Source organism: Seriola dumerili, unplaced genomic scaffold (assembly GCF_002260705.1).
Source record: "Seriola dumerili isolate Sdu_G_001 unplaced genomic scaffold, Sdu_1.0 BDQW01000002.1, whole genome shotgun sequence".
Classification (NCBI taxonomy): Eukaryota; Metazoa; Chordata; class Actinopteri; order Carangiformes; family Carangidae; genus Seriola; species Seriola dumerili.
In genome coordinates this window covers 6,992,877-7,016,524 of record NW_019174257.1, presented here as the reverse complement: position 1 = coordinate 7,016,524, position 23,648 = coordinate 6,992,877, and the positions used below count along the sequence as shown (strand labels likewise).

At 39.1% G+C, this 23,648-nt stretch overlaps 2 protein-coding genes across 3 annotated transcripts in view; one reads left to right on the top strand and one right to left on the bottom strand.

Moving 5' to 3' along the window:
- Positions 1 to 5,628: 5,628 nt before the first annotated feature.
- uba52 (ubiquitin A-52 residue ribosomal protein fusion product 1) lies at positions 5,629 to 7,778 on the top strand. The gene is made up of 5 exons (XM_022738689.1): positions 5,629 to 5,694; positions 6,121 to 6,232; positions 6,640 to 6,726; positions 7,080 to 7,182; positions 7,625 to 7,778. The coding sequence occupies exons 2-5, from the start codon at positions 6,130 to 6,132 to the stop codon at positions 7,716 to 7,718; spliced, it is 387 nt and encodes a 128-aa protein (XP_022594410.1). The 5' UTR covers positions 5,629 to 5,694; positions 6,121 to 6,129; the 3' UTR covers positions 7,719 to 7,778.
- Positions 7,779 to 8,541: 763 nt separating this feature from the next.
- homer3 (homer scaffolding protein 3) overlaps positions 8,542 to 23,648 on the bottom strand; it is a 49,216-nt gene continuing 34,109 nt past the window's right edge. For both annotated transcript variants that reach the window (XM_022738673.1, XM_022738681.1), the window contains 4 exons: positions 21,736 to 21,892; positions 15,683 to 15,793; positions 14,501 to 14,581; positions 8,542 to 12,431 (listed from right to left, as the gene is read on the bottom strand). In XM_022738673.1, the coding sequence (XP_022594394.1) occupies positions 12,246 to 12,431; positions 14,501 to 14,581; positions 15,683 to 15,793; positions 21,736 to 21,892 (535 nt within the window). In that variant the 3' untranslated portion in view covers positions 8,542 to 12,245. The remainder of the gene's footprint in view (positions 12,432 to 14,500; positions 14,582 to 15,682; positions 15,794 to 21,735; positions 21,893 to 23,648) is intronic.

Sequence of the window (23,648 nt, the reverse complement as noted above, 5' to 3'; positions counted from 1 at the left end):
ATCTAGGTAAAGGTTTATTTATTTATCACCCTAGGGAGATTATAAGCATTCTTATGCAGCTCATTGAAAAACACACAACTCACTGAAAGATGATGTGACAGTGTGGCTTTGGTTGGATGCATATTTGAAATGTAAACACATTATAAGTTTTAATGAGGTGGATTTCAAGACTCGGGATCAGGGTTAAAGTTCCACACATGAACAAGACCACACCTCTTCTAATGGGGTGTTTGAAAAGGATTCTGGGAAATGTAGGAAACATTTAACTCGTGGAGTTCAAGGAGTTTACTACATACAGTTCTTTTTTCCTTCACAAACTAAAAGAATACCATGTGTCAACACAGTCTCACTTAAGTCACTTATTAAAAACATTATTAAAGGTTTGGCTTAATTCTTTTAGAAATCTGTTTAATTCAAGTGATAGTCACTATTTTTCATAAACCTTTTACTCAGTTATTCATTGAGGAATTCTCAGTTGGTCTGTAACCAGTCACACAAAGAAGCTACACATACAAATCTATGATTTATCTGCATACTTTTGAACATTTCATGCCGAGAGAACAATATATTCAAATATAACATTCAGAACTGCTGCCTTTTGAGCTTTTGATTCCACTGCTATTACTATTAATTCACAAAAGGTCTCTGCAGCATTTTCAGAAACTACAAAATCAGAAGAAAGACTGTTGATTTGACTTTATGTTTTTATTATGAGCTGGGCAAGAACACAGGAGCCAATGACCAAGATATGATTCAGTCACTTCATGACAAAATGAGTGACGTACTGGCTGCAGCTTGGACGCTGCGGGATCAAAGGTTTGGCTGTGTAGAATTCATTGTGGGTGGTGCTGAAGTGCTGTTTGGCCAGTGGAAACCTGATGTTGCTCTATTTGATTAACAGACAACAACAAACGATGTAATCATTACAATATAATATTACACTGGGAAAAGAAAAATAGAGAGAGTCTAATGCTATTGCCACTTGCTACTATCATTATTGTTGCTACCACTATGACAACAGCTATTACCACGTCTGCCACTACTGCCTCTGTTACATTTTGGAGAATTTCACCAATGAGTTTATTTTGTGATCTCTCACCGTTTGTTGCGACTGAAAAGGTGTCTGTTTGCAGGTCTTCAAAGGAAGGAAGTCAGCTTTGGTGGTGCTGAGGCTCACCCCAGGTTCTGCCAAACAGATTGAACATAGTTAATATCTGAATGTACTTTCCTTTAAACACACAAACAGAAACAATCCATCACCTTGTCCACTCAGTATGTTGCTTGGCAGCTGGATGGCTGGTCTGGCCTGCTCTCCATCCTTTTTGCTATAGTGTTCTTTGGCCGTGGTTGTGTAGTACAGGCCTGACAGATTGGGTTGGCTGAACACATGGCTTTTGGTCATCAGGTCAGGCCCAGGCACAGACACTGGATGTCCTGTGAGGTTAAGCTATAGAGAGGAAGACAGCAATCAAAAATGACTTGATTTATTTATTGCACAAAACTTTACCACAGCAAACTACATCAGAAAAATTGTCCAACTGTCATGAATTAACCTGAAGTGAAAACTGTTCACTTTATAATTTATACAACATTGTCTTCCAGTAATGTTATAAATACAAAAAAATAATTAAGTAGAAAGTCTGTTATCTCACATCAGAGAAGCAGATTCTGTTGGTGGTGACTGACATCCTCTCTTTGTTGCGACTCGCATCAGTGTCCCCCTTGGGTAAGGAACTGGAATTTCGATTCCTCTTTGTCAGAACAACCGGATCGCCTGGGAATATATATATTGATGATTATACATTTGTACTTTGCCCAGTTGGAGGCCTCCTGCGGTGAAGGCCCTAAGCAGCTATTTAATTTACTTTACTATTTATTTACTTTACTCCATTTGTGCTGTTACTAAATGTATTAAAGTCTTCACCATGGGAAATTTAATGTAAAACCTAGATGTTTAGTAAGCACTGCAAAAAAAAACTTACCCAGCTTGTGATGACAGAAGGTTTGCTTGGTTGTGGATGACCATGAGTCTTTTGAAAAATTACCGAGCTTGAACTTCAATCGCTCTTTCACCACAGGTGGACTGTATCAAAAATGCAGAGAGAGCTTTTATTGGATTTGTGTGGGGATATATTCAAAATCAGATGATGTGAGCTTTCAAGGAGTGACAAACAATATGTTTGGAATTTAATATTTTAGACTACTTTAAAATAAAATGTATCTTTTAGGCCTCGAGTCAATAAAATACCAATTTGACAAAAAGAGACCTAAATGGTGACTCCTGGCCCTACAGCCACGGTCTCCTCTACTTTTTGGCATGTTTGTGTATCGGATGTCAACTGAGTCATGTGATGGGAGTGTTTTCAGTGAAGCAGAAAAGCTGCAGACCTGTAGGTGGTGGGCCAACTGAATGACCCAGTGTGTGTTGTCTCTCTTTCTACAATCTTCACCGGATCACCCATTACCACTGAGGAGTGCTGAAGGAAGACATCATAAAAACAGTGACAGTCACAGTCTAGTGCTGATGACACTCATTTCATGGAAAGTGTCATGAAAAGGTCAATATCCTTGCCACTCATGTGTCTACTTAAAGCTGATGTTGGTGTGACTGTGTCTTCGTAGTGAGAAAATGGCTTCTCAGTTAAACTTCCTCCTAGTTTTTTTTTTGTTTTTAATTTTTTTTTTTTTTTTTTTGAATAATCAGTTTAAGGTTATTCCTAAATCTACTTGTGTGCCATGGCTTAACTGCGGGATGTATGAGTAAATAGAAATGTACATTGTGGAGTCAAAAACACTGAAACATAGTGGAGAAGGGCAGAAAGTACAATGATGTCAAAATTATTTAGGTATAGGTACATCTCTTGAGTAAATGGACTTTGTTACTGTTCACCACTGTTCGGTGCATTTGGACTTTTTGGTGCAACATTTAGGCTATGAGTTATACATGTTAAATATTCCAGCCATGTGGTGTTCAGCTGGAATAATCACAATATCTCATATCACCTTGTAAACAGGATGAGCAGCTTTGCCCCTGGCTCCCTGGAAGGTGGTGTTGTACTGGGAGACAAAGCTTTGATAGCGTCCATCCCCTTTTATTGTGGGAAAGCCCTCTTCTACAGAGAAATGCACAATATTTTAATTGTTAAATTTTACAGATACACCCTCACACAGATTCCCTCACTGTTATTCACTGCAAGGCAATTATGTGGTCAGTCTGACAGTTTTTTACTCACTTTTAAGGGCCAATTACAAATCAAATTTGATGAATGCTCAAATCAATCATATATGGCCTACTGCTGAGCTCATAATCTAATATGAGTTTATTGTTTTAATCAGAAAACACTGCAAAATAATCTGATTAAAATTAGGAATATTTTCACCTACCTAGATGTTTAACTGTGGGTTTGACAACAGGAGAACCACGGTGTGGATTGAAGGTGGCTTTGTAGGTGCTTTTTGGAAGCTTTTCCACCTGCTGGATCTTCTTGATGGCCTCTGATTGTCGAATGGGGGTGGGAGGGGCCTGGAAGGGCTGGGGCTGTAATTTCTCGGAGTGTGTGGTGAGGAAAGTAACCTCCTTAGGATCTGTTTGCATCTTGAAATTAGTGCAAAGCTTGGTCCATCGTGGTGTGCGAGTTATCTGTGGCAATGAGTGAGGGTGGTAGGAAACCATCGCCTCTGTCTTGTACTCCTTGACATGCCTCAAATCCTTGTGGTCCACCTGGGCTGGCATGGGCTGAGGAACTGGTTCTGCTTTCTTGGAAGAGCAAGGCTTGAAATCCTCCTGGAAAGTGGTTGAATATGCATCAGGATGGTTGTTGTCCAGAAATGGGATGTTGGTAGACAGTAACCCAACAGGACGGGCTGGAATCAGTTTTTTCACCATTGCCGTCATGTTGCATATCACTGGTGTCCTCCTTACGTTATTGTAACTCTTTGGTTAAGCTAACTGTGTTCTTCTGAAGCTGGTGAAAAATACTACAATGCCTCACCATGGAAACCTCTGTGCTGTGGAACATGATGATGTCGATACTGTTGCTGCTCCTGCAGAGAAACAAATGCATGCCATGGTGTCATCTTACAAGGCCAAATGCAATGAGAGGACACACAAAACTATTCAGTTGTAACATTTAATTGCTCAACAAGGAAGCACACAAACTACTGCTCATTCTTCAGTAACGAGGCTTGCAAGAAAAAAATATCTAAATTTTCCTGGTTATCAGACAGTCATGGGGGATCTATTAGTGTACAGACTTCCTTCTATCTGCCTGGCTTTGCTAACAAAGCAATTTCAACACGTTTAACATTAGAAACTTTGGGTGGTGGGATATTATAAGTTTAATTTTTCACTATTTTCTGATTTTTTTACAAACCAAACAACTACATGATTAATCAAAAAAATAATTATCATTTTAATCAATAATGAGATTAATTATTAGTGGTAGCCCTACTCATAAATATTTCCGTTTTCCCTTTTTCAAGCGTTGTATGCATAATTCAGCAATAGCTTAGATAAAATTACAATACCAACTTGTATAGTGGGATGATTTTGTCCTGTAGTGTTGCCATTTGGGTTCAATTACATTGAAATCATTTGAATTTGTTGCTTTCAAATGATAATATACAGGGCCAAATATATGACACTGGATCAAAAGAAAGGCTTTGGTTAGATATAACATGCATGTTGTATATGTGAATGCATGCACAGAATATAAAGTACATATTAATGTACTTTAATTTAAAGCATTTTAAATCAGTGGGGTTCAACTTACAGTATCTCTAACACACTTCATTCTGTTTCTTAATTAGGCACCAATGCACTGTTGCAATTAGCTGTCAACACACTGCTCGCTGTCGCCCTCCTGAGTCTATTTTGTGGAATAACATTGTGGAATAATAATTTAAAAAGAAACACAACAAAAATTGTACTGCTCCAGTCACCTTGCTGGATTATACACAAAAGTGTGTGGTTCCTCTCATACATTTGTCACATTATAGGCAGTGGAGATAGATAGATAGATAGATAGATAGATAGATTTACTTTACTTTACTTATCCCCTAGGAGAAATTCATGAAATGAATAGAGAAATGTAGTAAAGAAGAAGGATAAATTAGAATGTAATGGAAATACTTAAGTTAAGTACAAGTACTTCATAATTGTACATAATTTTGCAGAACTTGAATAAATCTATGAAGTTACTTCCCACCACTGACTGGGCTTTAACATGAGACTTTTTCGTTTTGAAGTGTCTCTCAGTGTACCAGTACCAGTAAGAATGTACAGGGAAACACACACGGTCATTTCAGTTTTAAACTAATATAAATGGGATTTGTTGGTAAGTGGGTGTTTAAATATTACAGGGTTGTTGCACAGGGATAGTTTCTGATATTACATGACTGGTCAGCTGTTCATTAGAGTGATGGCATGTGGGAAAAAACTGTTCTTGTTCTTCTAATGCTAAATGTTCAATTAAATGTGTTATCCATTACTACGCACTGAGTGTGGTGTACTGTTCATGTTCTTTACAAAGCAGATTAGATGAAAAAAATGAAAATCAACTCAAACGTGATAATAAAAAAATAATTAGCAAAAAAACACACTTTTATTCCCAAGGAAACCGAGCAGAAGGAAGTGACGTGTTTCGGCGTCAGCCTCTTCCGCTCTCTTTTCGTTGAGGCTCAGCTAGCGGCCGGGTGAGTACACGTTTTGCCCAGACTATATTTGTCGATTTTTATTGATGTATAAGTGTTTCAATGTGGTTAAAATATAACACAATTAATGTAATATCAGCCGCAATTGGGTATTGTGTATCACTGGCTTAGCTCGGAGGCAAAAAATAGAGAGAATTGTTTCAAGAGTTCCACGCTAACGTCACGCATGTGGCGAGGCCCCGCACCGTGTTCAGTCTGCGGCTAACATTAGCAAGTAGCTCGACTGACAGACATTTTGGACAAGTTTTCACGGCCAGTATAGTGATTTAGATACGAGCGGTGGCTCTTTTTTTTGTACTGTTTAACTCCTTATTTTCTTGGTATGACTGGCCTTTCTACGATTGCCGTAAAATTGCCGTTAGGACCTAGCTAGCTGCAACTGAAGCTAACGTCAGTTCTCTATCCCAGCCTGCAAACATGCAGATCTTCGTGAAGACGTTGACGGGGAAGACCATCACCCTCGAGGTTGAGCCCAGCGACACTATCGAAAATGTCAAGGCTAAGATTCAGGATAAGGAAGGTGAGTCACAATCAACTCTGAGCGTAATGACAATCCTGATAGTTCGTTAACGTCAGCTAATAAATGTAACCGTAATGCAATCATTTCTTTACCCTTAACTTTACCTGTTTTGCCAACTGTGGTAGAAGAGTATCTTAAGTTGAACTGTTACAGGTGTATAGTTTGGGCAAGTCAGTAGAGTTGGTCTAATGAGGGAGCGGATTTCTGACCCTCTAGTCAGACCATTAGAGGGCCAGTCAGTGTGACACTGGGATTTAATAGCAGTTAAAAAATTGTTAGCAAATAGACATAAAGGCAAAATATTTCGTGTGATATGTTTAAATCTTGGCCAGTGTTCTGAGCCATTTGGCATCTCTGCCTATTGTACAATTTTTATGCGAGTTTGTTAAGTGTTACTGTGTTTGCAGGAATTCCCCCTGATCAGCAGCGTCTGATCTTCGCTGGCAAACAGCTGGAGGATGGACGTACACTGTCTGATTACAACATCCAGAAAGGTAACTTCTTATTTCAAGCAAGGCAAGATATTCTGAATGTCTGTCACAGTAAACCATAGACAAGCTTCTCATTATAAAATACACTAAACACTAGTGAAATCTTAAGGATGATGGTGCTCCCAAAGTGTATCATTGCCATATTTGTGTTTTCAAATGGATATGCAAATAACATTGTCATGGATGTATAGCTATTGTACAGCATCTTTTGTTTCACTCTTAAAGGAGAGAGCTCCACTGGATTTTAAAATGTATCTGGAGTCTCTAAGATGCCAAAGTAGAGAGAGCTTTCTAAAGGTCTGTGTGGATGTGACTGATCTTCAGATTGACATAAAGGTGTCTAAACTTTCCACCAGAATCCACTCTGCATCTGGTTCTGCGTCTGCGTGGTGGTATCATTGAGCCTTCACTCAGACAGCTGGCCCAGAAATACAACTGCGACAAGATGATCTGCCGCAAGTAAGTCTAGATTTGAATATCATCCAATGAGTCTTTTTAATTTGTGTACAGTGCTACCGATATTTAAAGTGAAGTGGTTGGATAGAGTTTAGAATACAGGACTTTTTATTTTGCACTGAGGGAAGTGTGCTTTGGTCAGTTAAGTACAGACTTGTTCTGGAAAAAGTAATGAACTACATGGAGATGAGACAAGATGGAGGCTGTTTTAAATTGAAGAGTGTTGTGATTAATGTGTGTAAACATTAGCTGAAATTGTGAAGGATAGCCATTGTGAGCAACTAAAGGCTCTACTGTACTAACCTTAGATGGTTCAAATGTAGATGTCTAAATTTGTTGGCACTAGAACTTAATATCTTAGTTTCCAAAGAACTGCAAGATCCAACTTTAAGGTTGGTTCATGAAGACTTTCTTTGTAACTGATCCCTGACCTCTTGTGTTCCAGGTGCTATGCCCGTCTGCACCCACGTGCTGTCAACTGCCGCAAGAAGAAGTGTGGACACACCAACAACCTTCGCCCCAAGAAGAAGCTGAAGTAGACATTTTGACTGAATCGGCTCTGCATGCCATTTTGTGTTAAAATAAATGTAAGAAAATTATGCTGGTTGTCTGACTTGTATTATTCAGTGGGGCTTTCACAAGGCAGGAAGAAATGTTAAGTGTAGTTTGAATTCATTCGTGCATTATATGGACATGGGGCTGTGCAAGAAAAAGTTACCAGACTGACTGAAACAGGCCTGTCCACTGAATTATCTGGGTGACTCTAAACCTGCTTTTTTGAACTGGCATTGCTTGAGACTAGAACTGTGATGGTTTAAATTGGTTGACCATAACTTCCATTTTATTTCAATTTGGCCCCAGAACAGCACATGCCACTAGTGCCAACCTGAGTCGATGGCTTTATTTGGCAGATGAACAGAATCGCAAACAATACAGACTATTAAACACTTCACATGGCTGGTAGTGCCTTAATCCAAATGCTCAATGTACTGTACTGTCTCCATCACTAAAAAGCTGTGAAAAGAGTTTATCACAGCATTCCCAGCTCCTGCTGCTGTTAATCAGCGGACTCAGTGTCATACCTGCTGCTCCATGTGCTGCTTGCACTCTAAACAGCTTTCCCAGCCTTGCTGCTACAAGCAGCATGAACAAAAGGGGTCAGTCAGTGTTGACTAGAAATGACAAAGTGTTGACCAAGCTGACTGACAGACGGCATTTTCAGTGTCAGCTGACGCAGTGAATACCAGAATCGGTTCAGTTGATATGAATCAAGTGGAAATATAAGATGCAAACTGTAAGAATGCTGAATAACAACAAAACCCCAGAATTTCTTAACCTCCCATCACACAAAGAACACAGCAGTGACTTTGCATGACTGAGTTTTAATGTTAAACAGTTCTATACAAATATAAGGAACTCATCTCACATTGACAAACCCCATACAAACCACCTGCTCTCCTCAAAGTCAGTATTTCTTTCTAAACAACAAAACTGTGGCCTTGTGAACACCAGTTGACAGTTTTTCTCTTTTCCTATTGACCGATACTTCAATGAAACTAACCTGAACTAACTGAAGTATTCTGAGGTATTTTGAGTCATACTGAAAGGTCAAATGTTTTAGGACACTGAGCAATTAAAAACAAACTTAACTTTGATCATCCAATGGAGATGAAAGTTCAGCATCATTCAGATGTTGCGTGTTTTTTTTCTAGTTTATGTGGCCTCGGCATGACAGTGGCGCATCTTTGGTGCTGCATTCTCTCTAATTGCTGGACACAGATGTTTTCTATAAAAAGGCCTTATTCCAGTGTATTTAAGGAGGAATCCACCACAGATATTCAAATGTTCTGTTAATTGCCATTTATTGTAGGATTTTTGTTGTGGTGTGTGATTTCCTTTATTCTCTAGAATGTTATCCTCCCAATAAGGGCTATAAACTGTTTTGCTATTTAAGATGGTCATAGTGGAACAGTGAGTAGTTTTAAGGAGCTGTACTAAAGTCATGTTTGTAATTTCAGCCAGAAAGAATCAGAATGGAGACAGAAAGTGTAATATGTGGAAGGTGCCCAAATAGTCTGAAATACAAGGTGAATTTCTCCTTTAACTTGAAGATACACAATAATACTGAAGGTCTTATTCACTTTCTGTTAAATTATAAGACAGCTGGTCATATAATGTACTTTAAACACTAATGTGCTGCTAGTTGATCTTGAGAGGAAAAATCAATCCTCTCTGTTTTCCCACACTTTTCAGTAGAGGGGTCAGAGGTTAGTCGGGTGGTGGGGTGGTCTTACAGTTAGAGGACTCCGCTCCCTTTTTGTTTATACTGCTAATTTATTCACACAGTGCTATTGTGTGGAAATTATACACTGGAATAAGGCTGCTGTGAAGCTAAGCGTTTCTGACATTAACCATGAGGAGCTTGTGCTGAGGAGCCGCTGGCTTCTGTATTTTGTTCATGCTTTGATAAAAGGCTGGTAACAATCTCTTTTAATCTTTTTAAGCCATGAGAGAAAAAAAAAACAGCTGTTGATAAAATGAATGAGAACAGGCGTCATAACCTACAAATTACTTGTATTAACTATGAACAAGCATCTATGCTAGAAACTTTATTGCTAATTCAGTGATACTTGCATGTAGCAGCGGATGCCAGAAATGCCAGACATTGTAATAACTGGTCAAAGTGATGAAAGAGTCAGTTTTGCCTCTTAATGTGATCAATGCAATAACATTACATTATTACTGTTTTACGTTTGTTGAAACAGCTGAGGGGATCATTTTGACTGATAAAAAGTAGTTCACAGTTCAAAATGGTACAATGGTACAAATCATTAATGGCAGGTTTTATATAATAAAACTACCACATTCTCTGGCAGTTTATTACATCAACAGATTTCGTTATGACCCGTTTAAATCACACTTTGACGTGTTATTATGATTCTGGCAGTTACTGCATCATCAGCTGCAAAGAACTGCACCTTATTTTTTTGTACCTATCAGTAACTCATCAGGAGGCGAGAAGCGAAAATCAATAGTTTGCCTCAGACGTTCACATACAAAGCTTGACAAGTCAATTAAGTACCCATTTGCTAAAACTACTGCAGTTGTGCTTTTTAACTCGAGCAGTCTGAGGTGTAGCACACTGCTAAGTAATGTGCATACGCGCACACACACACAAACAAACACACACACACACACACACACACACACAGTTTCACATTCCTTGGCAGGTACGGGGCTTCTGCAGAGCTCATGCAGTGCTCTCATAGTGATCTATGCTCTGCGGCTTCGCATAGCCTCTCTCTAGGGTTATTTTTACTATTATGATAAATGCTAGTGTTGAGGAACACAGAAAAAGTACACACATAAAGTAAAACTGGATCATTTTGTGAACACAGACAAATGTAAACAAAATAAAACTTGGCACAAACATTATCAAGTGCAATCTCAGGTCCACAGGCCACAGTGACACATTAAGATCTTCCCTTCAAATGCTGATCTACCTGTCAAAGTGGCCAGTGGAGGGGACAGACCTGCCAGCCGGTAGCTATCATTGATCCCATGGTGCCTGTGAGTAACCCATCCACGAGCATGAATAATAGAATAAGTGGTGACAAAGAGCAGTCATCGTGAAACATGAGCAAACAAACAAAAAAAAAAAGTCGTGCATTGGTGATCCTCAGTGGACAAAATGGGAGCAGGTTGCTGCATCTCTGAGTTTGTTGATGTTCTGGCTGGTGTGAGGCCAGTCCAGGCTGCTGATGGTGAACTGGAACTGACTTAATTCAGGGTCTTTGCCCCGGTGTGTCCTCGGATGGTACTGGGTGCATCTCCACAGTGTTAAAGGAAGGATGACACCAAAATAAACTCAAGTGTTATTATAGAAAAGCAGACATTGTATAGCTTGATTTTTTTCCAGGTGTCTTTTGAGCACTCACCTTTTAGATTTACCAGTAACATTATGAGAAAATGTAAATCTAAAAGCTTTATTCGTACCAGACTATTACGTGTGGGCCTCAGGATTTTAATTTAATGTGAAAGAAGCATTTATGGACAGTCACGTTGAGGTGTCTATAAACCAAGTGTCCAGAATTATGATAAAAATTTTATGTTTAGTATAGCTATAAAAATGCAATTATTCATAAAACTTTCCGCCAAACTCTGATGCAGCTCCTGCTGTTACAGTTACTGTCCATGCTCAGACCTCCAGCTCTGCAGGAAATCAGAACACCACTGGCTTTTAGTAAACACTGTCAGGCTATTAGTCTTTGATTGTTTCCAAGTTGTACGCCTTCTTAGTGAAAGAATATACTCATATAAGTAAATTTCCCACTCTGCATTAAATAAAAATAGACCTCACAAAAAATGATCTAACAAACAAGTAGAAAATCATTTGATTCCGGTTAGAAATGTGCTTTGTGTAGTAGTGTGCATTGCTATGAATAAATCATTACCTCATTAATTTTGAGGCATCAGTATCATTACCATAATCAAACGAGACCATCACTGAAATGACTTTCAGCCTCTTGCAGATTCTGCTCTGCAGTTTTACATTGCAAACCACCAGGTCAGATTTAGACAAAATACACTTGGTTGCCATGGTTCCAAAAAGGAGGAGGAGGGCGCTGTTCTTCCAGAAAAAATGGACCTAAAGCTGTCAGAGTCATCAGTGATGGCAAATGATGAATAAAGTAAGAAATATAATGTAAATATCATTTTATGCTCTTCAGGATTGAAGGACATGCAGCTGATGGGAACTGTGACATGGAAAAACAAGCAGCAGTAGCCAATTAGACTATACTGTCATATGATAATAACTCCAAGGTTAATGAGACACTGATGCACAGTACAGATGGTTTATTCTGCACATGGTACCTGTAAGAGGTTTCTGATATTGTGTGTTTTCCTGCACTGAGCTTAAAAGATACATGAAGGTAAACACCAGTATGTTTTCCTCCATATTGCTTTGATTTCTCTTCTGATGTTACATCAGTGAAACACAAATCAAGGCCACATGAAGGAGACCAGCTCTGACTGTGGAGATGCAGCCCAGCTGTCTGCTGTGGCTATTTATCGATGAGTTTGGCTAGGCTCTGTCTCAGGTCCTTCAGGTCGCAGATTTTGACGTCCAGAACCTCGATGACACGCCGAACCTCGACTTCAGCCTGCTCCCGCTCATCCCGGCTGGAGGCCAGTGTTTTTTCAGCGCTCTGAACCCGATCCTCCAGCTCCGTGTTTCGTCTCTCCAAATCCTGCACATAAATGAACAGTTGTTGATGCCGTATTATATATGCCGATATTTTCTGCATCTTTTGGTGCCCAACTTGTACATTAGACATGTTCTTTGTATTTTTGTGTTATTAGCATCAGCATCCAATGCTCTTTACAATGTATTTCTTTGTGGGGCACACCTTGCAGTGTTGTACTGTAAATCACTCTGGTCTAGAGTGTAATTCCTGCTATTTTTGCCACCTCTGTCCATAAATATGCTCTGAAAATAATGTTATAGTGGAACAGATGACTGGCAGTAATGCATATGTGTTTTGTACGTTGCTGTTCTCTGCCTGTATGGGTCCTCTATCTAAAGTTTGGGTGAGCAACACTGATCAAAGTTACGTGTTATCAAAATTAGGACATTGCACACAAATGTTTACATCTGCAAACTGAGTTTAGTGATGGCAGGTACAGTCTGTCCCAGTGTATATCTACATGCCTACATTCTTTCTGCACATTTAAAGTTCAACATACAGTATACATTCATGTTGGACTTTAAATGTGCAGAAGGAGTGTACCATATTGTAACAAATACTGCCCATTCAAACTGGGACAGAGAGCAACTGCAGCACAACAACTTTGGAGCAGGTACAAGCAAAGCATCATGTTTAAAGTCCCTGGTCTGTAAATTTGTCATTTCTTGTGTGGCTGCTGACTGCGATAGAGTTTACTGAGAATTTCCTATCAGGCTTATTTGCTTTAAACTGTTCATACTGCAAATAATTCAAATGTGCAATTTTGTGTTTTATAAGGTTTGTCTGTGTGCCAAAAGTAGCAATGAACAGATTAGGGAATAAACACAATGACAGCAAAGGTTAAATATGAATATACATAATTTACAACTGACACCACTACTAAAAGTGATAGAGGACCTAATCAAGGCTATGTAATATGCATCAGGTGTAATCCCCTGCATTAAGATGGAAATTCAATACAATTTGTTTTCTCCTTGAAATCCTCAGTTCACCTGTACCGATTATTTACTGCACCGCTATGGTCTGAGCTGCACTGTCTCTTTTAAAACTACAGTATTGGCACTTTGATTTTCCATTAGTTGACTGTGTGGCTCTGTCTGGTTTGGAGAACAAAGAAGAAACCAGCACATACACCTGTCAGCACTCTACAAAACTAGAACTTCTTACCACAAAAAAAAAGAAACATCTTGTCTACGCAGATCAAACCAGAAACAGATCGCACTAGAGTAAGACTTGAAAAGAAAGTCCTTGAAAGACTGAACTCTGGGACCTCTTAGCGATTGAACCACAAGCACCAATGGCAAAAAAAAAGATGTGAATGTCTCTGTTCACACTGACAATGAAATGCGTTTCTCTCTCCTTGTCATTGAAGTAGTTTTCCTACTTCTGATATAATACAAGCTCTGCAAGGTTAAGTTACAATGAAAATGTAGGGGAGGAAAACCAACTTGTGCAGCGCAAATTCAGTATAATAATGTTCATAATGTACTGTAGAAATGCAGCTGAAGAAAAAAAAAAATCCCATTCTCCCTGAATGTTCTGCAGGATCCCACTAGTCCATCTGGACCACCAACCTGTTCCCTTGCAGAAATGTACACTTGCAGCCTAGATATTAGCAGAACCTTTCTTTTAAGTGACAGCATGAATTTGCTGTGGTTAAGGGTGAGGGAGGGAGAAACAAACAAAAAAATAAAAGTGAATAAAAACAAAAAACAAAGGATTTAATTGCTTATCAGTCCCAATTTGACTGGCTGACTATAATTTAACAGCAGTGAAACCTTGGGCTGCAGCTTACATAAACTCCTCCCCTCCTCTTGTTTCTTTGTTGTGTATTATTATTTCTCTTGCTATACATTGTTGTTTGTTAATCGAAAAATCTATGTACAGTAAACTGAGATGTGGCCTTACCCAAAATCTGTTCTTTGATCATGAAGCCTGTATGAGATACATACCATCTCCCAGTAACAAGTAGGCTCGCAAAACAGAGTTGTCGACTGCAATGGGTAGAGTTAGTCTGAGGAAATGAAAAGGAAATGAAAAAAAAAAACAAACTAAACTGCTCATCAGTTTACCTGGAGTCTCTGCATGGCATCCTCTCTCTCCTTCTCTAGCTCGCCCACATCTGTTTTCTTGCTTTGTAGATTGTGAATTTCCTGAAAACACAATTTCAAACTGTCACAACAGCACCTTCACACTGCCTTCCTTATATACACACACACACACACACACACACACAGACACACACACAGACACACAATCCTGGTTTATCAGAATGCGGAGCATTCACCTCTTGTTTTGCACCAAAATACTTCAGTGCATACCTACATGTGGCTCATTTATCATACAACAGGTTGATGGTAAGATTTGGGGGGGGGTTCTGCCTCTTGGGAAACATACCTTGCATGAATTCTGCTGCCAGAAGTGGAACTTGTTTAAATGATGGGACACACATGGTTATGTTAATGAGGCCAGAGAACGGCAGCAAGCTGCTTTCAATGAATATTTCACTTTAATATCCTTTTTATTTATCCAGAGAAAATGGCTTTTGGCTGAGTGTACCCAGCATGCATTTGATGGACACTGCTTTTGGCCCAAACAAGCACTAAATGTTCATAAGATGAGACTTTGGCAATATAAAAATTTATATTAAAGCAGGATTGGAAAAAAGTTATGAAGGTGATTCAGGAAGGTGTTAAATAGTGGCAACTCTGGGCACCTGCTTCTTGTCTCAAGTCTTAACATTCATATTGGTGTGTTTTGTGAGGCTGTAGGCTTTTATCAAAGCTCTCTCCAGGCAGACCAAAGCAATGAGTCAACAACAAGAAAAATTATTGGCTCAAGCATAAATCAAGGCTTCAGCAGAAATAGAAATTAGAAGGGCATAAATAAAAGCCAGAAAACACATTTTTCTCTTTTGTTTATGTCCACTAGAATTTTGAAACATTTTGTCAAGTAATTATGTTTTGGACAAGACAAAAACAAAATTATTGGACCAGAAAGATTTCATTAAAAGCCTTAAAGATGATTCAGAGAACAAATCCTCAAACTGACACTTGTACTTTTCTAGCTCTCCTAGCTTAATACATTTACAGATAATGGTAAATGAAAAACAGATGGAGATTCAGGCTCACACAATCCCATTGATGTGATGTGTGCTGGTGTATTTTGCACTTGCTTTCCACACTGAACTTCCCTTCAAGGTAGTAAATAGATTTGGACAGTGTGCAGTGCATGTAGTGGACTGGGTGTCTTGCCTGGTCTTTAGCGCTCAGCAAAGCTTCTAGCTCCTCCAGTGACCGGTTCAGCTCCTCTCTACCAGTCTGACCACCAGCAGGATGCCCCAGCTGGGCCTCCAGATCTGCCACCTGGAACACACACACACACACACACACACACACAATTAGTACATACTTAATAATACTTAATACGCTTCCAATGTAAAAGATGCTTTACAATATAACAGTCCACAGACATGCTAGCAACTCTTTGAGGCTGCACTTAGGCTCAGTGATGAGCTTAATGCTAATAATGGCACAATAACATACTCACAGTGACAATTTTAATATGCTGATGTTTAGCAGGAATAATGTTTACCAGTTCACCATGCTAACATATGCTAATTAGCGCTTTTCAGGTTTTTGAACATCAACCACAGTATCAGACAAATTGAAATTTTGATCTCATGATGGTACTAAATTTATTACAATAAATTCTGAGTGGAATCACTGAGATCTGGACCGAATGTCATGGCAATCTGTCCAACAGTTGTTGAGACATTTCACTCAAAATCAGAAAATGTAAACCTCATGGCGAAGTTAGAGCAAAAGTCAGGATTCATTCTCTGGGGCAAATGAATGGAAATGATGTAGAGTGAAGAGAAGATCACAGAGGTAGATTAGCAATAGCAAATTCTATGATAACAATCAACTGAAATATTAAGTTTCCTTTGTAAACAACATGATGACCGAGAATCAGATTGTAGCAGCAGCAGAATAGACATAAGAAAATCATTAGTTTCAATGCTGCTTTACAACTCTCCATCTTGCTGTTACACTCAGTATAGTGGTCCACTCAATTGATTTTCTGATTTTCCTGCAAAAATCAATTTAGGAGTTGGACAGTTTCTGTCTGGTTCAGCTTCATAATTTAATCTAACCAATTAGTCCTCATTTTGAAGCTGATCAGTCCAGGTGTCATGGGACTATGTTATTAGGTTTTTTCCATAATTTGCTGATCAACACAGATGAGAAAGAAGAGTCTGCTCGATGGAGGTAAAAAGAAAAGGGTAAACAGGAACCCAGTATAATAAGGACAATGATGCGTGGTAGTCAGTCTCAGTTTGGAGGTTATCCCATGAATGAGCACTGAAAAGGTTATATAAACCTAATGTGTGGTAACATTTTCTAAATCCAGAGAATAACACATGGCCCTTCCCCTCCAGTGAAAACGCAGATATCAGCAACATTAGCATTGGGGGGGTTTCACATAACAGCAGCAATGTACACGCAATAATATAATTCCTTACAAATAAACACACATACAATATACACATTGTATATTTGATCATTACTACTGATGGAGATGCGGGAAACCAACAGGAGGTCATCACCTACACACCTACACATACTCACACGCGCTCTCACACTCACACTCACACACACAGAACTAAGTGTGTCTTTAGCAGCACCCATCATGCATCACTCTGCTGTGCAATCTATAAATGAATCATGGACATTTTCTTGATTCATTTACTCTCTCATGTCTATTCACCCTCCACCTCACACACACACACACACACACACACACACACTATCTATATTCACACACACACACACACACACACACACACACACACACACACACACAGTCCTAGGTCACCTTTGGGTTATTTCTATAACCTCCTAACCCTGACCTAAACCTCTGACCCAAAAATCAGCTTTTTCCCCAATTGTGGACAAGCCGTCCCCAATTAACCGGTCTTCACTGTGAAATTTGTCCCCAAAAGTAGCGTATGACAGACAGACACACAAACACACACAACTTCAAGAGAAGCATCACACATAGCTGTGATGTTTCTGTGGAAAAAAAGCTTTACTGCCAATGGTCACAGTACTGAAACCCCATGCCACAGAGACTTCTTTTTTTTTTAATGGCTGGAGAGATGTGACCTTTCATGAAAAATCAGGAAAAATGTTTCTCCCACTCTGACCCACTTCCCTGTGTTTAACATATTAATGGAAAAGCTAAAGAGGGTGAGTGACAGTTTGACTAAACAAGGACAAGCTGTTGAGCCTTTGAAGTAAATTTAACTAGATGCAAGGCACTAACACTCACAAGGTTAGGGGTTCACTTCCCACTAGGCTTTGCTTACTGCAAATGAAAACATTATTCTGAATGTTTTGCATGGTGTGGGAGTAATCTGATTAAGACAACAATCTAATTGAGTCCCCAGTGTTTTTACAGTTTGAAGCAACAGGATTTGATAATAACAGGCTTTACATGTATTTATTTTAAAACTGATAAGGCTCTCGCTGCATCGCGTTGTTTGTTTCGTGAATCTGACACCGGCTCCACTGACCTTTCATATGCACAGTTATGACAAATTATGGTCTGTTAAATGTAGATTTTAAACAAGTTAGGTCTAACCTGTTTATGACGGTAACAGTAAGGAAATCCGATAAAAAGATTTACATAGCCGTTTAAATATCCTGAGGCTTCCCTGAATTGGATTAAATGCTTGCATGCATGTCAGTGTAACGGGCAGATGCTGTAGATGAAACCCGACATATAATGAAACCTGACATGATCACATCTGACAGATGAAGCATTTGTTTGCTAATTGTGTACTGAGTGCACTTTGGCTGTTCATCTTTTGCTTACTCGATAATAAAAGGAATAACCTTAAATTCCTCAACTGCCAGTCAAATATTCAACTAGAAGTGCACAGAGGATTGAAATAAAACATGTATATAGTTGAGGTGAGATTAATAGATTAGTAGTAGTAGATTAAGATTAATAAATTGACAGAAAATTAATTGGCATCAATTCAGATACTTGACAATTAGTTGTTTTTACTTAATGTTTGGAGTTAATGCAGGAAAATCATTGATCCAGCTTCTTAAATATAAAGATCTAGTCTTCTGTGTTAGTAAATCAAATATCTTTGGGTTTTTGACAGTTGGTTGAACAAAACAAGCTACTTGAAGGCCTCAAATGGGATTTGGGAAATTGTGTTGGGTATTTTTCCCTAGTTAATGACATTTTATAGACATTTTATAGACCAAATATAATAATTTATATAATATAAAATAACCACTATATCACTCAATAATGAAAATAATCACTATTTGTAGCCCTAAATATACCAAAATAGTGCCTTGACAATTAATGATAGACAAGAGCTGGTTAAATAAAGCAGAGATGAAAATAAAAGGTTTCTCTTAAAATAAGAAATATAAGCACAACTATAAGCACAAATCTTGACCTCCTTAGTTTTGGTTCTACCTTCTACCTTTTTGTTATAATGTTGGTGATGCAGCAATCATCACAATCTTTGCTGCTGCTTATTCCATACATTTCCTTTCACCTTTGATAACTGCATCAGCTGAACATCTGAAATGTAAATATGTGTGTGAGGGTAGAGAGCCTCTCCTGCTCCCATGATGTCAACATTTCCCTTTCCCCTCCCTTTAGCATCTCCTCTGCATTTTAACTGGCAATTTCAAAGTGGCTCTTTATAGATTCCACGCTATACGCTACGTCGCACACCATCCAAGCCGAGCTTAAGAAAACCGCCGCGGGTTGAACAGGGGGTGGGGTTCACATGGTCCCAGAGGACTCAACCTCTTTGTAGCCACTCTTTTTGTGACAGCTACTGTCCCCAGAGGCACCAGCTCCATCTCTCTGAAATCCACACAAATATCACGAAGAGAGAAAACCTGTGAAAACTGTGATGTCTTTCTAAATGAATGCTCCCAGGAATGTTTTAATCTTAATAGATTGACAGGAGATTGAAAAAGCAACAGTGCTGCATATACAGTGCATGTGTAAGAGCAGTGAAGCTGAGTAAGACATCACAGCAGATACACTGAGTTTCTATTTATTATTTACTATATTCCAGTTAAATTAGAAATGTCTTTCTGTCGGTGTTCACTTTGGATCCCCAGCTGTTACAACTGATTGCTTGATGACCCCGTTTCAAAAAACAATATATATATATAGAATAAAATAAAATAAAAATAAAGTTGTCTTGCCTAAGTAACAACCAACAATTCTTGCTGAAACTGAGCAGGGGTCGGAGTCAACCCAGAAACCCAGAAAATAAACACAGAGCCTTTCTGCGGCAGATGAACACCAACATGGCTGAAGCCGAGAGTGTGACAAGGGAGAACAAGTCAGCCAACGCCAACCTCTCTCCTTCTGCTCCTACGGTGATTTATCTTCTTCCTGCAACTGGGGCAGAGAAGGGGGAGGGGGTTGGGCAGTATAGGGTGTCCTGTCCCAAAAAAAAAAAAAAAATCATCCCTGCCCCCTTCACAACACCCCGTTGCCAAGCCCTTGAGGCCTGCTCTACTTCTCGCCACCTGGTTGACTTTGCTGCAGTGTGTGTGTAGCTGTGTGTTTGCATGTATTTGTGGGGGTAACCTTCACCTGGACTTGTAGCGAGAGAGGAAACCACAACGAGGGCTATAAATAAAAGGGCCAGTTTTCTGTCACTGGTGATAATAGTTTCATTGCAGGCCGGATGCGGCAGCATTTAATTCTGTTGAATTGAGGAAGCCTTGTTAAGCTTGACCAAGGGCATCATTTTCTCTCCCTAAATTAAAGATGAAATGTCTGCATTCTGGCCCTGCAATTATCACGGGAGCCTGTCAACAGAAATATCCCAAGGAGGGAGGTGGGGGGGTGGGGGTGGCTGGATGAAAAATGCATCTGCAGTTTGGAACAGACCAAACCCATGTGGGGATTTTAGTGTGATACTAATGGATGTATGAATAATAAAAAATAAAAAAATCATCACATCCAGTTGCTCTCTATGAGTGGTCGAAACTTCATACAGTCTGTATCTGCTTTGATTCTAGCAAAGTGTTGATTGATCCTTTGTTTCTTTTTCTTGTCATTTTAAACAACACATAAGTACATATATGCATACACATAAGGGTTTGATAGTTGGATGTAATAATAATTAATTAATAATGAATAAGTAATTAAAAGCCAGATCATAATAAGTTATAAGTAAATTATAGTTAATTTGCCATCATCTTCATCTAGTTTACAATTCCCCCAATAATGCTGTAAATAATGTTTTTTTAAAACATCTACCAGATTTTTTTTGATATATTACCTTTAATATTTTCACACTACACGGAAAAGAACTACTGTGTGCAGCCGAAAATAAAAGACAGTAATGTGACAAAATAGTTTGTAGAGTGACTTGTTTTTGCTGGAGGACAAATTTCCTCCTTCGGGTGTGAAATGACTGACAGGAAGCAGAACATCACTTATGCAGCAGTGACATGAAACCTCACCTCAGCACAATGAAATAAAACAGGAAGTGTATCCAGGTTTTATAAGGTTGAAAATCCTGTTTCATGCAAGTTTCAATGACTAACTTCTGGTTTTGATGTTGTAATAAAAAAAATAAGATAAATCACTATATCTTGCAATGTTTAACTGTGGAAACTACACTGAGCGGACACACGGTCATGAAACAAAACAACACAATGTGATACAATTTGATAGGTGTTGCCCTGTGTAGCTTCGGCTCTATTCTATTTTTTTGAGGAAGTGATTTTCTTACCACTTTGTATCTCTTTAAATTTTCTTATAATGCTTTGGACACTAAAGTGGTGACTATTGGACCTCATACTACTGAGGGAAATCTACATCAAGACAACACAAAATTTGCAGGTGTTTGTTAAAACTTTAGTTCAAGACAACTCAAAAAATGCTTCCAGTCTCTAATGTGACTAAGTTGATACTGTAGTCAGTTCAATTTTGAATGTATTTTATATAGCCAGAAATCACAAACCTTTCTAAGAAAGCTTTAAGGTCTGTACAATAAAAGACATCTTCTTAGACACACAAGATAAATTCAAGAAATGAATTGAAATTTTGTACAAACTGGAGAACACCTTTTGCAATCACATGTGGTGCATTTGCTTAAAAACCCTTTAAAACACAACCTCAACAATGACAGCTGATCTGAATCAGCAACACCTCAGTGTCAGTCGACCCTAAATTGTTTCAAACTGCCGGGGTATTGTATGACGCAGTGTTATTTTGTAATGGCTGTTTACACAGTAACCTGGTCTCTGAGGCGATCGGTCTCCTCCTGGTATTCAGCTAGCTGTTTCTTCCACTGCTCCACGCTGCTGTTGGCTTCCTGCAGCGCTGCCACCAGCTTGGCATTACTGTCCTGCAGGGTGAAGAGCTCAGCCTCCAGGTTTATTTCACACATGGACCTGAGGAGAAGTCACAAAAAGATTCATTTGAAGCTGCAATAATGTATATTTTGGCCACTTTGGGGCAGGGGAGCAACCTGTAAATACAACACTGATATAATATCACTGCATAAAGTCAAAATAGTAACATTAACATTAATTTGGAGTCAATGCTCACTCTGTTTCAGCTCTGTTTTTGGTCTCTACTAATCCCTGAGGGAAATATCAGGCTCTTTTGCTGGTAAATACTCCATTACATTCACCAGCTAGTTGATAGTTTTGTCTGACTTTCATTTGGTGCTGGTACGTAGCATGCAGTGGGCTTATCTGAGCTCTTTAGCTGCAGGTGCTGAAAACAACAATAATGAGAGTGTCGAGAGTGAACCGAAACAATGAGCTGAAAGATGCTATAATGCTTCGCAGAGCTGAGGTGAACAGCAGAGTCAGGGGATAATTCGCTGTGCTCTTGTCACCAAGAGAAAACACCTTCCACACTTCACATAGTCATTTGATCTATTGTTAATATGAAAAATATTGATCAGTGCATCTTCAAAGGAACCATTCTGGTTGGATGTCACTGTCAGGAAGAAGCATTGCTGGTGAGGAAATGCAGAAGATAATGAGGTTATGCAGTGAAACATTTATGTTATGCTGCACCAGCTGTTTGGAGAAATGTGGTAGGACATTTATTTGATTTTAAAGAGCCTTAAGCCCATGGATTTCAACAGTTTCAGAGAAGTGTGAAACTAATTTTCTGTCTTGTAGCGACTTACATTTTTTCTCTCATCTTAAAGTGCAATCCTGCACAAGTGGTACCACTAACCAGTAAATCCCACATGACATCATAAGCTCCTGTCCAGGATTGATTGTTTTCAGCTTTGGTATTACAGTGAAAATAGATCCCAATGAGAGCAATATTAAATCACCAGTGTGGTAAAGCCATGTCAGATTACAAGTTGCCTCAAAATTATATATCACATTAGTCCCTATAGTTGGTTGTTTCAGGTCTGTATGTGTGGATGTTTGAAAACAATTTGTTTTGTAACTGGCTAAATGAGACAACAGTATGCACCTTTAACAATGGAAAATTACACCATTGGGTACTATGTAAAAAATTAAAAAAAAAAAACTCCTTTATTAAGAAGTGGAAAGAGAGATCAGGTCCAGTGTGCCGGGAAAGGTCAGGATTCAGAGGGGATATTTAATAAACCAGAGAGCTTTCAGATGAGAAGATGGAGTTTAGGAAGCTGAGTCTTTGCCATGACGACCAAACTAACAGCTTGGCAACCATAAAACTACTCACCATAGCAACAGGAGGGAAAAGACTGCATAGGCTCACAACAATCATAAAATAAAGTCACTGCGATAACGGGATGTAAAGCAGCCAAGGACTTGTGCCTTTTTTGCTTCCTGGTATCAGATGGAAGGTTGAGTGATCAATAATGGCCACCATAATGACAATAATTATGAGTTGCTAAATTCAGCACCAGTCAGCGCTGGCCAGCCTGTAGTCATGGACTGACTGACTGACTGACTGACACACACACACACACACACACACACACACACACACACACACACACACACACACACTGAGAACAGCATGGAATGTCAAAGCCTCGGGCCATGACTCAGGCAAGTGCTTGAAAATGGCTTTGGACAGTTTTCTCTTTCGCGTACTTAAAACATGTGACACAAACACACACAAACACACCACTGCAGCAGGGGGGGCGGGGGAGTGTCCACCTGTAGCATGGTTTCCAGGCAGACTACACAT